Source organism: Rhipicephalus sanguineus, chromosome 6 (genome assembly GCF_013339695.2).
Source record: "Rhipicephalus sanguineus isolate Rsan-2018 chromosome 6, BIME_Rsan_1.4, whole genome shotgun sequence".
Taxonomy (NCBI): domain Eukaryota; kingdom Metazoa; phylum Arthropoda; class Arachnida; order Ixodida; family Ixodidae; genus Rhipicephalus; species Rhipicephalus sanguineus.
The window spans coordinates 55,138,146-55,154,286 of NC_051181.1; the positions used below are offsets into that span (position 1 = coordinate 55,138,146).

Genomic DNA, 16,141 nt, shown 5'->3' on the forward strand with positions numbered 1-16,141 from the left:
TTGCTTTATTCCCACGTGTTTAACTTGTGCTCCGCCTATACCACGATATAAGCAGTGTTGCGTGACTGAGCCGATGAAGTATTTACTTCTTGCTCTAGCGGCTACAAAGAAAGAGAGCCTGTATTTCTGCGTAATTAGATGAAGTAGAACTTTGTGCAATTTGCTTTTCGGTTTGCTTGAATACGCGTGCTGCTGTAGCAATGCATGGCTTCATCTCTTTTTTACCGCTAACCATCCTCTGCAGAGGCTAGTTTACGCTTTGCGGTATCTCAAGGATTGCCAAATCGCCAACACATCACGAGATTGTGTCGCTGAAGTTCTACATTCTCACCTCGACATTTAGTACTTTTTTTGTTCGTATAAGACGACGCCAAATGCACTATGTGATGCGCTTGAACGAGAAAGTGGTACCCACATTGAAATGATTCTGTAGCGTTAGCTACACTTGCCTAGCCGGAGCCGATTTCGCGTGGTTCCTCATGACCCGTGCTGCGCATGGGCAAGGATCAGTGATGTCACACAGCTGGCTCGCCGCTCTCCACCACCGCGCTCTCTCCGCCACCGTGATCTCACGCACTCTCCGCCACCGCCGCGCGCGACTCGCCGCAGCTGGTCTGCGCATTCGAGAGGACTGACGTCGTAGCCATAGTAGACACACTGGAGCCGGCGCGCGCGCAGCTATTCGCCTTCGCTGTGCAGTCGCCGTCTGACACTGTGCTGTAGCCGCGTGATAGCGCCCCTGACTGGCGTTTGCAGGTGGGTAAACGCCATGGAGAAGGAGAGCGCAAATGCTGCTCAACGGCGCAGAAGAGGCGAGGAGCTTATCTCATCAGATCATCAGTAGTTGCCTGCCAATTAGCGGTTCAGTGTACGAAGAATGAACAGAAGAAGGCTAATAATCCTAGACAATATGAAAAGCTAAGAATAATCAACTGAACCTTTGCTAACGCTACGTATATTCTGGCATAGCCGAGCTAAGCCACTGCAAATTTTTTTTTTCTGGGATTTAACGTGCCAAAACCACGATATGATTATGAGATACACCGTAGTGGGGGGCTTCGGAAATTTCGACCACCTGGGCGGGTTCTTTAACGTGCACCTAAATCTAAGTACACGGGCCTCAAACATTTACACCTCCATCGAAAATGCAGCCGCCGTGGCCGGGATTCGATCCCGCGACCTTCGGGTCAGCAGTCGAGCGCCATAACCACTAGACCACAGTGATGGGGCGTGAAATGATTTCGGCGAATGGACGGTACGATGGTTAGACCTAGCGCCATACCGACACGTGCTGTACTCACTTATCCGAGTGCATCATCATCATCATCATCATCATCAGCCTGTCTACGCCCACTGCAGGGCAAAGGCCTCTCCCATGTTCCGCCAATCAACCCGGCCCTGTGCTTTCTGCTGCCACGTTATACCTACAAACTTTTTAATCTCATCTACCCACCTAATTTTCTGTCTCCCCCTCACGCGTTTGCCATCTCTTGGAATCCAGTTAATTGACCACCGGTTATCCTGCCGACGTGCTACGTGCCCGGCCAACATCCATTTCTTCTTCTTGATTTCAACTATGATGTCCTTAACCCCCGTTTGTTCCCTGACCCACTCTAATCTCTTCCTGTCTCTTGGTTACACCTATCATTTTCCTTTCCATCGCTCGCTGCGTCGTCCTCAATTTAAGTTGAACCCTCTTTGTAAGTCTCCAGGTTTCTGCTCCGTAGGTAAGTACCGGTAAGATGCAGCTGTTATATACCTTCCTCTTGAGGGATAGTGGTAGATTACCATTCATGATTTGATAATGCTTGCCGAATGAGCCCCAACCCATCCTTATTCTTCTAGTTATTTCACTATCATATATAGTTCGGCTCCACGGTTACTACCTGTCCTAAATAGACGTACTCCTTTACAACTGCCAGTGTCTCGCCACCTATCCAAAAGCGCTGTTCTCTGCCAAGATTGTTCCACATAACTTTAGTTTTATGCATATTAATTTTCAGACCTACTCTTCTACTTTCCGTATCCAGTTCAGTAATCATGAGCTGTAGTTCGTCTCCCGCGTTACCCATCAATGCAATGTCATCAGCGAATCGCAGGTTACTGAGATGCTCTCCATTAACTCTTATCCCTAACTCTTCCCAATCTAGGGCCCTGAAAACCTCCTGTAAACACGCGGTGAATAACATTGGAGAGATCGTGTCTCCCTGCCGTACGCCCTTCTTTATTGGGATTCTGTCGCTTTCTTTATGGAGGACTATAGTGGCTGTGGATCCGCTGTAGATTTCTTCCATTATGTTTGTATAGGCTTCGTCGATGCCTTGATTCCGCATTGCCTGCATGCCTGCTGATGTCTCCACCGAATCAAATGCCTTCTCGTAATCTATGAAGGCTATGAATAGGGGTTGGTTGTATTCCGCGCATTTCTCTATCACCTGATTGATAGTATGAATATGGTCTATTGTTGAGAATCCTGTACGAAATCCTGCCTGGTCCCTTGGTTGATTGAACTCTAATGTCGTATTAATTCTGTTTGCAATTACTTTTGTAAATAGCTTGCAGACAACGGACAGTAGGCCTATGGGCCTGTAATTTTTCAGGTCCTTGACGTCCCCTTTCTTATGGATCAAGATGATGTTGGCATTCTTCCAAGATTCTGCTATCCTCCCCGTCGAGAGGCACTTCGTATACAGGGTGGCCAGTTTCTCTAACATAATCTCTCCACCGTCTTTCAACAGGTCTGATGTTATCTGATCCTCACCAGCTGCTTTGCCTCTTTGCATTCCCTTTGCTTTCTTTACTTCTCCTGTCAATACTGGTGGGATTTCAGATTCCTCTGCGCTATTACTCCTTCTTACTTTATCATCCTTAATGCCTCGGCTGCTGTACAGATCTCTGTAGAACTCTTCCGCTACCTCAACTATTCTATCCATATTGTTTGTGACCTTGCCTTCCTTGTCCCTTAATGCATACATCTGATTTTTGCCTATGCACAGTTTTGTCTTCATAGCTTTGAGGCTTCTTCCGTTCTTTAGAGCATGCTCAATTCTCTCCATATTATACTTTCTTATGTCGGCTACTTCACGCCTATTGATTAACTTCGAAAGCTCCGCCAGCTCTATTTTGTGTGTTGCATTTGAGGCTTTCATAGCTTGACGTTTCTTAATGAGGTTTTTCGTCTCTTGGGATAGCTTACCAGTATCCTGTCTAACGACTGTACCCGCGACTTCCACTGCACACTCCTTAATGATACTAGTCAAATTATCATTCATTGTGTCAACGCTAAGGTCAGTTTCCTCGGTTAAAGCCGCGCACCTATTCTGAAGTGAAACTCTGAATTCCTGTACTTTCCCTCTCAGAGCTACTTCATTAATTGGCTTCTTGCGTATCAGTTTGTGCCGTTCCTTCCTCACGTCTAGTTGAATTCTAGACCTTACCATTCTATGGTCACTGCATCGGATCTTGCTAACTACTTCCACATCCTGTACAATGCCCGGGTGGCCGCGCATTATAAAGTCTATTTCATTTTTAGTTTCGCCATTAGGACTCCTCCACGTCCACTTACGAGTAGCCCGTTTTCTGTAGAAGGTATTCAAGATGCGTAAATTATTGCGTTCTGCAAACTCTACTAGTAACTCCCCTCTGGCGTTTCTAGAGCCGATGCCATATTCCCCAACCGCATGATCCCCAGCCTGCTTCTTGCCGAGTGCATACAAGTCTCGTAAGGCGAAATGCTTATGTATATCGTGTAGGCATACGTACAAGCATTTGATACTGTTCTAGCACAATGAAATAAGCTGTAATCTGAGGACGCGCATGACGTACGCACACATGCGAACATGGTATGGCTAGCAGACGACGCAAGGAGCCATCCGCACCACGGGGTTTCGTCCGCTCGCCGCTAGGTGCCGACTCGGCTCAATCTCGCAGCGAATACCCTGAAACTTCCCGATTACAACATTTATTCGCAAAATTTTTGTGGCAACATGTTAACATCGTACAAGTGCGCAGTTATCGCTTCCTCACACAGTTTAAACGGCGTCACGGAGGGGTTGTTTACTGGCCCTTTAACTAACAATACCTTACTAGATCTGTTTATGTAAATGTATTTTAACTATTGATGTGTACCGACAGTCTCCGGATTCAACAAAGCGATTGTGCATTAGACATACATTGTTTTTTTTTTCATTGGAATAATATTGATTTTATAACTACCTTTTGTAATAGCAATAGTATGTATTGTCTCCATATAAATTTGCTTAGAATTGTCGTCCCGTCGCTGATGCTGTCAAGCTGCAAAATCTCAGCTTTTTTGTCTGACCCCCTAAAAGCAGGGGGCCAGACAGCGCAGTGACAATGCACTGCATTGTCCACAGTGAATATAAAATTTGATTGATTGTCTGATTAATTGATTAACTAAAAGAGACAAGCAGATGATGGAAATTAATTCGGAGTCCCCCATTAGGCCGGCCACATAATCATACCGTAGTTTTGGCGCGTCAAATATCGCAGTATGTATAAACAGTGATTTCCCTACACACTCCCCCTTGTTATTTTGAAGCCCCCTCCCCCCCCCCCCCTTAATTCGCACTGTTGGAACGCGCGGCGGGACATTTTGTGTAATAGCGCCGAAACAAGGGCATAATTAGGCGAAAGGACACATAGTTCATAGATGCCTTGCACGTGACGTCACGACCGTCCCTCCATCGAAGTGGCGGCCATATTGGGGGGGCCTTGGTTCTGCGCCATTCACACATTTGTTGACTCGAAGTGTCTTTGGACTATTTTAGACTTTCTGGGCGCAATGCCTCCTGCTCCCGGTGGAGAGCTGCTTAGCGCGGCATATTACGCTAAGTTAATTGGTTCAGCGCGCTCTCGATGCGTGACAAAGGTGCGAATGACCCGCTGCGACCGGGCGCCGACATGTCAACGGACTTCAATGCTCTACCTAAAGTGACGCATGGGGACATCGGCAACTACCTCGTCTACTCCGCTAGCATTGTGACTTGGCTGGTCATCCTGATCAATCCAGGATCAATCGCTGGTGAGCGATTGATTCGGGAAGGTAAGGGGCGGACGCGTATCGCCAGGGCCGACGCCGTCATTGATGGGCCCGCCACTGAGAGCTTCACATTTAAAACGAAGTAGCGGCTGCTCTGACCAGGAGGCAAACCTTTTATAACGAGACCGCATTAAAATAAAAAGCAAGCGAAAAATGTATATCTGGACTGGACCCTCCCACTCACGAGGTCCAAAGACGCCGGGGCTTCTAGGGGGTACTTACCGCAAGAGCGATAGATACATACCCCAATGTGCTGGTAAAAGTAACTAATAATTGTTGGGCTTCTACGCCCCAAAACCACGACATTATTATGAGGGACGTCGTAGTGGAGGGCGCAGCAAATTTCGACCTCCTGGGGATCCTTAACGTGCACCTAAATCTAAGCACACGGGCCTCTAGCATTTCGCCGCCAGCGAAATGCGGCCGCCAAGGCCGGGATTCGATCCCGCAACCTGCGCGTAAGCAGTCGAGCCCCATAACCACTAAACCGTGAACGCGACTACGAAAAAGCTCTTCTGGATGAAGACTCATGCAGAAAGTATTTCAGAATAGTTAGCGCGTTCCCACCGTTAGCGTGCTCTTATATGGACGTAAAACTAGGAAAACTTCAAAGTTTTCCCTTGAGCTAGGGTCCACAGATTTCGTTCCGCTATGTCCAGAAGCAGAAGTGACAGACATTTTTGCGGCACGCGTTACCTACATGTCATGCTCCACTTGAGCTACCAGCAGCGTTTCTCGAACAGACGACTGGAGCCGATGAATCACCAACACACTTGATCTTCACCGATTGGCTCTGCGGAGAGCGCGTTTTGCCGTCCACTTGCCCAACAGAAGCTACGTCGGCACCGTGCATGGCTTAATCGGGACGCACGGGCCAGCGCTGTTAAGTCTGCGGAATAATCTTCGGTCCGTGGTTTGGTGGCCTTAATATCAAACTGCACATATTTTGACGCGCCGGCAGAGCGATTGCCTGTGGCAGACACCGTTAAACCCGAGGCTCTGGCGCAATTTAAATTACGTCAGTTTTATCGGGATGGCGCAGTAAATCCATTTTGGCGCACGAGTGGAATCACCGATTCATTGCTACGTTATTGCGCACCGCTTAGAGGACGAGGACAGAGCTGCACTTTCTCTGTGTAGTGCTGCCCTCGAAGCGGTGCGCAATCACGTGACATGAAGTGGGCACCGGGCACCGCACGCTCGGACATCGGCGCGGTCGGTGTCGACAGGGGCGTGCGTGATAGGACATTGCGCCGCTTCGCGTGTCTTCGTGCGGTCGCACTGATTCTGCACGACCTTTGGCAGGCGGAAGAGATTTGCGTTCAACGGCTCCCGTGTCTTGGTAATGCTGCTATGAGCACCTAAATACAGCGCACAACAGCATACGCCGACAGCGACCGCAGAAACGCACGTTCATTGCCGCGGGTGGTGTCCCATGATGGTCGAGCGGTATCGCAGGATTCCTGGTGATGTAGGTTCAAGGCTTCAAAATCAGTGGATAAGGAAACAAAGACCACGACGGTGGAACGGACACAACCGCTTAAAAACGGCATCCGCCTTCAGAGGGCGGGACCCTCGGAAGAAGAGGCCGAATTGGCCTCGAAACGTTGGGCCAGTTTTTATTAAAACTAAAAAAAAACTAAAATCTGCTGGAGAGTCACTCTATTTTAAGACAGCCAGACAGAGCACTGTAGAAGGTGTTCGCCTTTAAACTAACACACCAATATTCGGGTTTTGGAGGATTAAAAAAAAAACTGCTCCTTCTATTTATTTTATGCACTTAAAGGTATACTTCCTCTGCACTGACAGTGTAACAGCACTAAATGCACCAACCATTATTTCGGCCAGGGAACTTGGTCTAGCGTTCTCGCAGATGTTTTGCCAGACATGCCTGCTAATTACGGGCATATCCTTGAAACGAGTGGGTGCAAGCATCCTTTATCGCACTACCAGGCTTACTGTCATCAAATAGAGTGGGGGATAAAATAGTTGGCAATTTCTAGCTGTACCTACAACCCAAACCGTCAGTGTGCAAAGCCGCGGCCCTCAACTCACTTTCCAGCTTAGGAGCATTCTTACATTCCTCATTGCACGAAAAGGTTCATCTACTTATAACCGTTGCCTGAAGAATGATCAGTGAGCACTCCATATGTACTGCTTCAACAGCTGTTGCACTGTTCGCATTCCACATGTTCTGCTCTCCTTGCCAAGTCATTCACACACACACACACACACACACACACACACACACACACACACACACACTGCATTCTACATCACTTCTTAGGGTCAAGTGTTCTATCGTCCTGTGCACCATCTGCCTTTTCTTTCTGGTCTGTGTCCTTTGAGTCTTGCCTAAAAGAGAGTAACGCGGCTTTCATGTCATCGATGCTGGTAAGGTCTTGCGTGACCGACTGAATCGAGTGCACACGGAAGACGCTGAAGTAGCGCAACACGTTGCGCACATCCCTTTCGTCGAGGCTGTACTGCGCGGCCACTGCCTCGGGCGTGAATGTGCCCGGCTCCATCTTCACATCGGCCAGCATCTGCGTTGCCTGACGCAGCGTCAGCCGACCTCGTGGCACCACAGCTGGTTCAAAGTAGCCGTACTTCTGTTCCAGCGGCACAGCTCGGCTCTGTGGCAGCGGCCGGTCTGACCTGGGTGGTGCACTTTCTTGCGCCTAAGCGAAGAGAGAGGGAGAGAGATTCTTTAATTAACTGCTGGAGATGTTAGCCTGGCTATTCGCCTGAGGAGAAGCTCTATATTTATTTATTGTACCCTCAGGGCCCGAGGGCATCACAGAGGGGAGTGGGGACACACAAATAATACAATATAAACAGCAAGGCATAACGCGAAAACAAAAATAAAAAAAGTACCAGTACAAAGTAACCGGCACAAACACAGAGCACAACAATGACTTAAAATAGCAGCGAAGATACATTAGAACAATTTTAACATTAACGGGGATATATATATATATATATATATATATATATATATATATATATATATATATATATATATATATACAGGGTGTTTTTTTAGACAATACAGATTTTAATTAAAAATCCTATGACAGTAAGCCTCTTGCCGTTTTCGCACATGAAATCTTATGCCAAGGCGGCAAAACATTGCCGCAGTTAAAATGACACTGTTGCCACTAATTAACAAGAACTCGTTAATTATTTTTTTAATTATTGACTTGAGGGCAAGTGTTTATATTAGAAAGTTGTAGTGTGTGCCAATTTATGGCACACCCATTTTTTAGAAATAACGAAAGTTGCACGTAGTTCGAGATATTCACCATGTGGAACAGCCTGCTGAAGGGGGGGAAGACATGCACGTGCATCAGCTGACAGCACAGAAAAGCTTGGAAACAATGTATTTTAAATATGGCTACTAAATGCTTCAAAAATTTTGAAAGTAGCTATGGAGCCAACCTGAAATTTTTGTTGCCAGATGGGGTCATAAAGTAGCCAATCCGGTGCGAAGTAGCCACTAACGACAACCCTTATACTTGGTATGTAGAACAGCCAACAAGCGGTTTACATGCCAAAAAACAGGTAAAGTGAGCGAAAAGACAACTTACCGGCGGCAAGTTGTTTTTTCTTCCACTTTACTTTCTTCACATCTATATCACAATTACTGAAATACACTTAAAACAGTAAAATTAACTTCCCCTATATCTTCCTTGGCTTGATGATCTGCTGGTTTTCATTAAGAGCTCTTACTGTTACAGAACGAGGGCCAAGGAACTACGCACTCAAGCACAGCATAAAATGCGGTGCAGCTACGGAGTTTGAAAATCCATAGCAACATGATGAATGCTACAGCATGAACTGAGGACTAGGACAAGGTGACACACAAGGTGACGTGAGCACTGTCGTCATGACATACCAACTAGCCCAAGCCTCCACCCTTCATAGCAACAAATGCAAAACAGGTAATTTGTATGGACGTGTGAATATCCAAAATTTCTAATAGTCTTTGGTATTGAAGTATTCTTTCTGGGAATCCACATTGGGTTAGGCAATCAAGTGAAGCTGTAGGGTTCACACAGCTAATGTGGCAGAGCACTAGTTGCTGGGTACCTACCTCTTACCCAATATATCTCAGTTGCTGACTAAGGATCCTAGGCAGCTTACTAATTTGCTTCCTTGATTTAGACAACACAACTTGTCTCTGCGACAATACGGACTTCACTTGTTAAATGAACACAGCACTTGGCCATAGGTTTCTCATTTGGTTCCAAGCAATTATCACAAAAAGGTTGGTTGCATTATGTGTTGGCTTACTTACAAAAACATTTGAAATCATTAAAAGTTACAGATGCATTTTGGTACAAGATTCAACGGACGCCTTGTTATTTCTCATCCTGGTGGTTGTAATGCTCCTGTCACACAGACAGCTTTAACCCCTTCAGGGTTTTCGCCGTACATGTACGGCAGAAGCTTCCTGGTACCAAAGGGTTTTCGTCGTACATGTACGGCATAGCGTTTATTTTTAAAACGCGCGCCTTTTTCGATCATTTCTCTTGTTTGGCCTGTGCTTCAACACTTCGGGAATATGTGGAATTTTTTTCATGCGCCGATGTCTCTCCGTTGTATTTTTTTTTTCGCTTCCCAAAACGGCGCGCCGCCTATCGCTTGCCCACCCGAGCGCGTTCGCGGTGCAGCTGGTTTAAAGTGCGCGCCTTTTCGATGATTTCTCTTGCTTGGCATGTGCTGCCACGCTTCGGGAATACGTGGAATTTTTTTCATGCGCCGATGTCTCTCCGTTGTTGCTTTTTTATGCTTCGCAAAATGGCGCGCCGCGCGCCGGCTATCGCTTGCGCAACCGAGAGCGCCCGCGGCGCGGTTTGGTTTCAAACGCGCGCCTTCTCCCTTTTCTCTTGCTTGGAATGTGCTGCCACGCTTCGGGAATTCGTGTAATTTTTTTAATGCGCCAATGTCTCTCCGTCTTTTTTTTTGTTTTCTTTCCAAAGAGGCGCGGCGGCTTGTAGTCTCGCATCAGAACGCGCGCACGCGGTCCGGCTCGTTTTGGTTTCGTCCTTCGGGTGGTTTTCGCTTCTTGCGCCCGCAGAGCGGATGGCTGTTTGGTTTCTAATCTCTCAAAGGGTGACCGCTTGTTACTCTCTCATTTATTGCACCCCGGCGCGCGATTACATCTGTTTCCGCGCGGCGCTAAATTACACAAACGACGCCGCCGTGATTGCGTTTCCTGTTTTGGGTTCTCGGAAAAACTCACTACGTCTTGTTGGCGATAAGACGAAGTATTACTGTAGCTTTTTCACTCGTTTTGCTTTCCGGACGGGCGCAGAACCATAGAGTTTTCTTCCGTGCGCTCACTAACGCAGTTCGCTCACGCTATGGAAGCGCGCGTCGCTTGCGCTGCTGCCGGTGAGTCGAGCAGCGATTCTTCCGATGCGGACTATTCCCCAATTGCCGATCAGAATCTGATTCATTGGATTTCAGTTCGTCAGACGAGGAGTTTTGACGAGTTCAGACTCCGATGACGATCAAGGAGCGACATCTGAAACGCGTGCGCGGGGAGCCATGCTTCAAAGACTATCACATGCTGAAAAGTTTTTAGTGTTTGAGCACGAGCGTTTTTAACCGGAAACGTAGTCTGGTACGCTTATTTTTGTATGTTTGTGAGCTATGTTTAATACAATGCATAATTTTTATTCATAAAAAACTGTGAAGCTTCTTTTTTTTTAGGATTCTGCTTGATTTTACTACGAATAAACCATATGTATGTAGCAACAAAACTGATTTTTTTGTCACTTTACGGTCACGAAAAAAAATTTTAGACAATTTTTTTCTTAAATAGAATCGTCTGAAGAATTTATTTCAGCAATAAAAAAATTACACATTTTTGGACTGGATTTCGCGAAAAAATTCGACCCTCAAAGGGTTAACTGCGGTTATGCTGAACCGAGGTTTCCAGGATCAACTGCAGTTAACGCGAACGCAGTTTGCCATTGCTACACAGACTCAGTTAGCTCAGCTTAGCAAGCTGACAAAATCATGTGCTGATCATGTGGTCAGCAAGAAGTTTGAGCACACCCTTGGCAAGTTTTGTGGTATAAAAGAACACTTGTACACCTCCGTGATGGCGCATTCAGAGAGAAAATTCGAAAGAACCGCTCCACCTTCGACTACATATTTATTTATCAGGCCCAAGCAGGAGCAAATAATCAAAACAATTAGTAAAAAAATTGGGATTACAAATGAATAACGCCATTAACAATCGACCAGGGTTCCATTACTACACATATAATACGTACTAGATAACGAGCAAATAAAAAGAACAATTAAACAACAATTTTTCCAGTGCCATTTGAAAATGAGCCTTCTCAAAAATGGATTTAGGAAGAGCATTCTAGTTGGAAATTATCTGCGCAAGAAAGCTGTGTTGAAATGCATGAATTTTAGCAAATATCGGTTTCGGAGTGTAGCAATGATTGTGTCGGGTCTTCCTGGTGTCTAAGGGTTTCACATATGAAAGTATGGACATGTCAAATTTGCTTTTTAATATTTTGAGCAAGAACATTATCCGGGCATATTTTCGATGCATCTGTAATGTTGGAATCTCGTGTTCTTGCATAAGTTTAGCAGGGGAGTCACACCTTTTACATATATCAAAAAGTAATCTGATAGCCTTGTTTTGCAAGATATCAAGTTTATATATATCCTGCATAGTTTACAGATCCCAAATTACAGAAGCATACACTAATTTGGACCTTATGTAGGTATTGTACGCTAGTATCTCTAGCTTTATTGAAAACTTATTTAGTTTCCTTCTAAGGAAACACAACTTATTAAATGCTGACACACATATATCCAGAATATGACCTGATTATAAGAAGCTAGGGGTTAGTGTAACTCCTAAATACTTATAGCTAGGAACCTGTGCTATTTCTTGGTTACAAAAAATATAGGAATAAGAACCAGCCTGTAATTTATGTGGAACTGTTAGTAAGACTGTTTTTGGCACATTAATTTCCATGTGCCAAGTTCAACACCACTGCTCAACTTTCGACAATTAGTCCTCTAAAACAAAATATCTATTTTATATACCACAGTCATCAGTAAAAACTATTACACACGCTGAATCTAACAAAAGTTCAACTAGAAAAAGCAGGGGCCCGAGTACACTGCCCGGAGGCACAGCAAAAGAAACAAGGAGCATATCAGACTCACAATCATCTACTACAGCAAACTGTTTTCTATTGTGCAAGTATGCTTTAGCCCATTTCACTAAGTAGCAATTTCAGCTTATGTAGTATTAGTTTTGTATGCAACACCTTGTCAAACGTCTTGCTAAAGTCTATAAAAAATGCATCTATTTGCCCCGAGTGGTCCAATGACATTAGAAAGCCGTGTACAGTGGTGCGTAGTTGAGTCGTAGTGGATCTTCCCTTGGTAAATCGGTGTTGGTAAGGAGATCAAAGTTTATTGTTAGACAAAAGACCTTATATAACCAGCTATGACGTGTTCAGTGATGCGACCAGGCACTTCTGATGTGGAGCAATTTCTGAAGCAGCAAGGTTTTCATTTTGGAGCACTTCGGAGCAGCAAAAAATTGGATATTAGAGCACACTGGAGCCAGTAATATTGCATCTGGGAGCAGCGTCGAGCACCCTGGAACTTCACATTCTAGAGTACATTGAAGCCATTCTAGAGTACATTGAAGAAGCAAGCTGCATTTACATTCAGACGTATGAATACTTAGTGTGAACTCTTGTGGTGAACTACATAAATATCTCAATTCGTTGCAAATTTCATGGAGAAAATGCTCTCCAGAGCACTCATTATTTCACTCGATTACCTATGCAAAAATGTGAAACAACCTCCACAGCTATTTTTTTCCAACGCATTCAAATAAACAGAATATTAGATCAATAAAATTGTACATTATAAGAGAACACTCTAAGGATAACTATGTGGACATCAAAGTACAGGGCTCCTGACAGAAATGTTGATGTTATTGAAATGTTGCTCTTGAAATGAGCAGAAGTGACATACAAACGCCCCAACACAGAACGGTGCCTGAATGCATGGGCATCGGCAGGATTTTGTCTTGAAAAAAAGAGGAAGGGGGGCGGCCAAGCGACCCCTTTGTTTGCGCCCCATTGCTCACACCCATACCTCAATGCTAAAATCCACACGGTTCCTTATATGTCCTCCGAAGGTGAAGGCCAGCCTCTTATTTTGCGCAGTCGACTGTATTGATCCTTTTGATTGATTATTGAATATTGCCTCAATTAAATGCCGTATGGCACTTCAAATGAGCTACCAGCAGCGTTTATGGAACAGACAATGTCAGCCGATGAATCGCCGTCAATCGGTGGCGACCATCACTTGGTCGCCACCGATTTGCCTAGAAGTCACGAGCCACTGCAGAGAGTGCGTTTTGCCATCAAGCCGACTTGCACAACAAAAGCTGCGTCGACACCTTGCACAGCATTGTGGCCTAAGCGTAAAACACGTGCAAGCACTGTTTTGTCTGTGGAATAATCCTTGGTCTGTGGCTGCGACTTCGATGACCCGAAGATCCAGATGCTCATGTTTTGATGCACGATTGCCGGTGATAGGCACCGTCAAACCCGAGACTACGGCGCAGTTTGGCACAATTTACGTTGACTTTATCAGGATGGCGCAGGAGTGGAATCACTGCGTGTTCTGTAAGTTTCGGACAAAAAGATGTTATCGATACTGGCCTATAAATTGTTATTTTAAGCTTGTTACCTTTTTTTAAAAATCTGCATAATGTGCCTATCTTGCAGTCATCAGGATGCTCGCCAGTGGTTAAAGAAACCCGAAAAATATTTTCCAAGTAGTCTGCAATCTGCGCTGCAAAGCGTTTCAGAAACTCAGTAAGGATGCCATCTGTACCCACACTTTTCTTCTCGTTCAGTTTACCAAGCACAGATAAAACCCCCTAGCTTATTATCACTGGTACATCTGTCATGGAAAATTCTTTGTGCATGCTAAACCTGTTGTTAGGTGAAAAAAAAAACACTGTGAAAATCCACATTAAATACACGAGCTATATCAGCTGCGTTTTCGATAAGCTGATCATTTGCTGAAATTTCTTGGACACTCACTTGCCTTTCCGAAGTAACGCCAATAATTTATCGGATCAGTTCTAAGAAATTCGGGGAGTGAATAATTGAAGTAATGATGCTCTGCTTGTACCACTTTAGATGCCAGTTCATTCCTCAGTTCCATGAAAGCATTCTTGCAAATATGTTGTTTCTCTCACATTCATTTTAGCGGATGATTTCTCAAGTAATCCACAGATTTTTGCAAATTTTAGTCACCCTTCCGACAGATGCAAAGCTTTCAATACAAAATGACACTACTTGTTTAAGGTGAAACCATCGGTCATGAACATTTTTACAATGAGTATCAGCAACTAGTGTTTCTTCTAAATAATCAATAATTAAGATACCATCACTTTGTTAGAAACCTCTACGATTTGACGCACTAGACCGACTGCATCTTGCATCCCTGGGATATGCCCAGGAGAAAAACAACAATATATGATCTGAAATATCCGGCTCAACAGCATCAGTACATTTAGTAAAAGCTTCAGTAACAAAAAACAGGTCCAGAAGTGCTTGCTCCATAGTAAATTGACATAGAATTTGTTCAACATTCAAAGCTAGCTTTACATCAACACTAGTGTCCGTATTTGCACATTCACCAACTGCCAAATGATCCCATTCAATGGATGGCAAGTTAAAGACCCCCGTTATTGTGATATTACGTTCGCAAACCTTAAACAAATGATCACACAATCTCAGAAAAAAAAGACACATCGGCATCAGGTGCCCTGTAAACTGTACAGAATACATAGGACAACTCATTTGTTGCAATGTTTAAAAGCAGGCTCTCATGAGCTTTGATCTGTTCAATAATATCAGCAGTTACACCAGCCTTAGCAATCACTGCAATTCCCCCACCACGTGAACCACGATCGCGTCGATAAATTCAAAAACCAGGCGAAATAATTTCACTATCACAAATGTTTGCAATTAACTAGGTCTCGGCCAAGACCACAAAGGGAGGGCACCATGTAAGCAACAAAATTTCAGGATTATTTTATTTACAATGCTCCTGGCATTCAAAGAAAGGACACGCAAAACTCTGCCAGGTTTCTGTGATCGCTATGATTCGAATGCCTTGCTGCCAGCAACTACTACTGGAACACGTGTGGAAAATGCATCATCCTATATGTAAAGCAGTTTTCCAATACAATGTGTATCGTTTACGAGTGGCACTTTCTTTCCCCTTTTATCATGTTACGTAGTTTGCCATAGCTGTTTTCTTTTTCTTAGGGTTTCCAAAGAGTAATCATTCTGCATAAAAATGTTAGTCCCTTTTAGCTTTCCAGATGTGCTTGTTTCTCAAATAGTCTTGAAAATAAAGAACTGGGCGGTTTGACGAGAATTTCCCAAACCGATGAATTCTAGCTACAGATTTTCAATTTATTCCAAGTTCATCACAAAAAAACCCCATTTATCAATTTGTACCGAAGCAGCTCTTCAGATCATTCGGCCCCTCCATGATTCCAGAGACAGTCAAGTTTCAGAACTGGTTTGTAGGGCTAGGTCATTCTTCCCCTTTACGACCAAGTTATACCGATGATTTTGGCCCTCCACTGCAGTAAGCTTACTTTGTTGCTGCCATGACCGTATTCAGTGTTTGCATTTCTATGAGGCAGCTAGACACGAACAATATCCCCGCCAAGGACAGGATAACCTTCATTGTTGGCTGTTCCGCAACGAACCTTGCTTTCCACAAGTTTTGCTCGACTATTGTTTGCAGACTGGAGTCGCATTCCATCAATACCTCAAACAAACAGTAGCTGCCCAGATGCACTGGTACACGGCTGGTGCATTTGCAGCTTGTCCGCCATCTTCCCAGCTTCTCGGTTTGTGAGGGTATACCATGCTTGCCTAGCTTGGTTTGCGATAACCATGGTTAGGAGAACTGGGTTACGTCTATTGTGTAGGTACCTGTAACCATGGTTAGCCATAACCGTAGTTAGCTTAACCGCGGGCATGG

The 16,141-nt window shown here is 44.8% G+C and overlaps 1 protein-coding gene across 1 annotated transcript in view; it reads right to left on the bottom strand.

The window, feature by feature from the left end:
• Positions 1-6,602: 6,602 nt before the first annotated feature.
• Positions 6,603-16,141, bottom strand: part of LOC119395797 (NADH dehydrogenase [ubiquinone] 1 alpha subcomplex assembly factor 4) — a 34,160-nt gene continuing 24,621 nt past the window's right edge. The window contains exon 3 of the mRNA XM_037662807.2: positions 6,603-7,743. Within this exon, the coding sequence (XP_037518735.1) occupies positions 7,339-7,743 (405 nt within the window). The 3' untranslated portion in view covers positions 6,603-7,338. The remainder of the gene's footprint in view (positions 7,744-16,141) is intronic.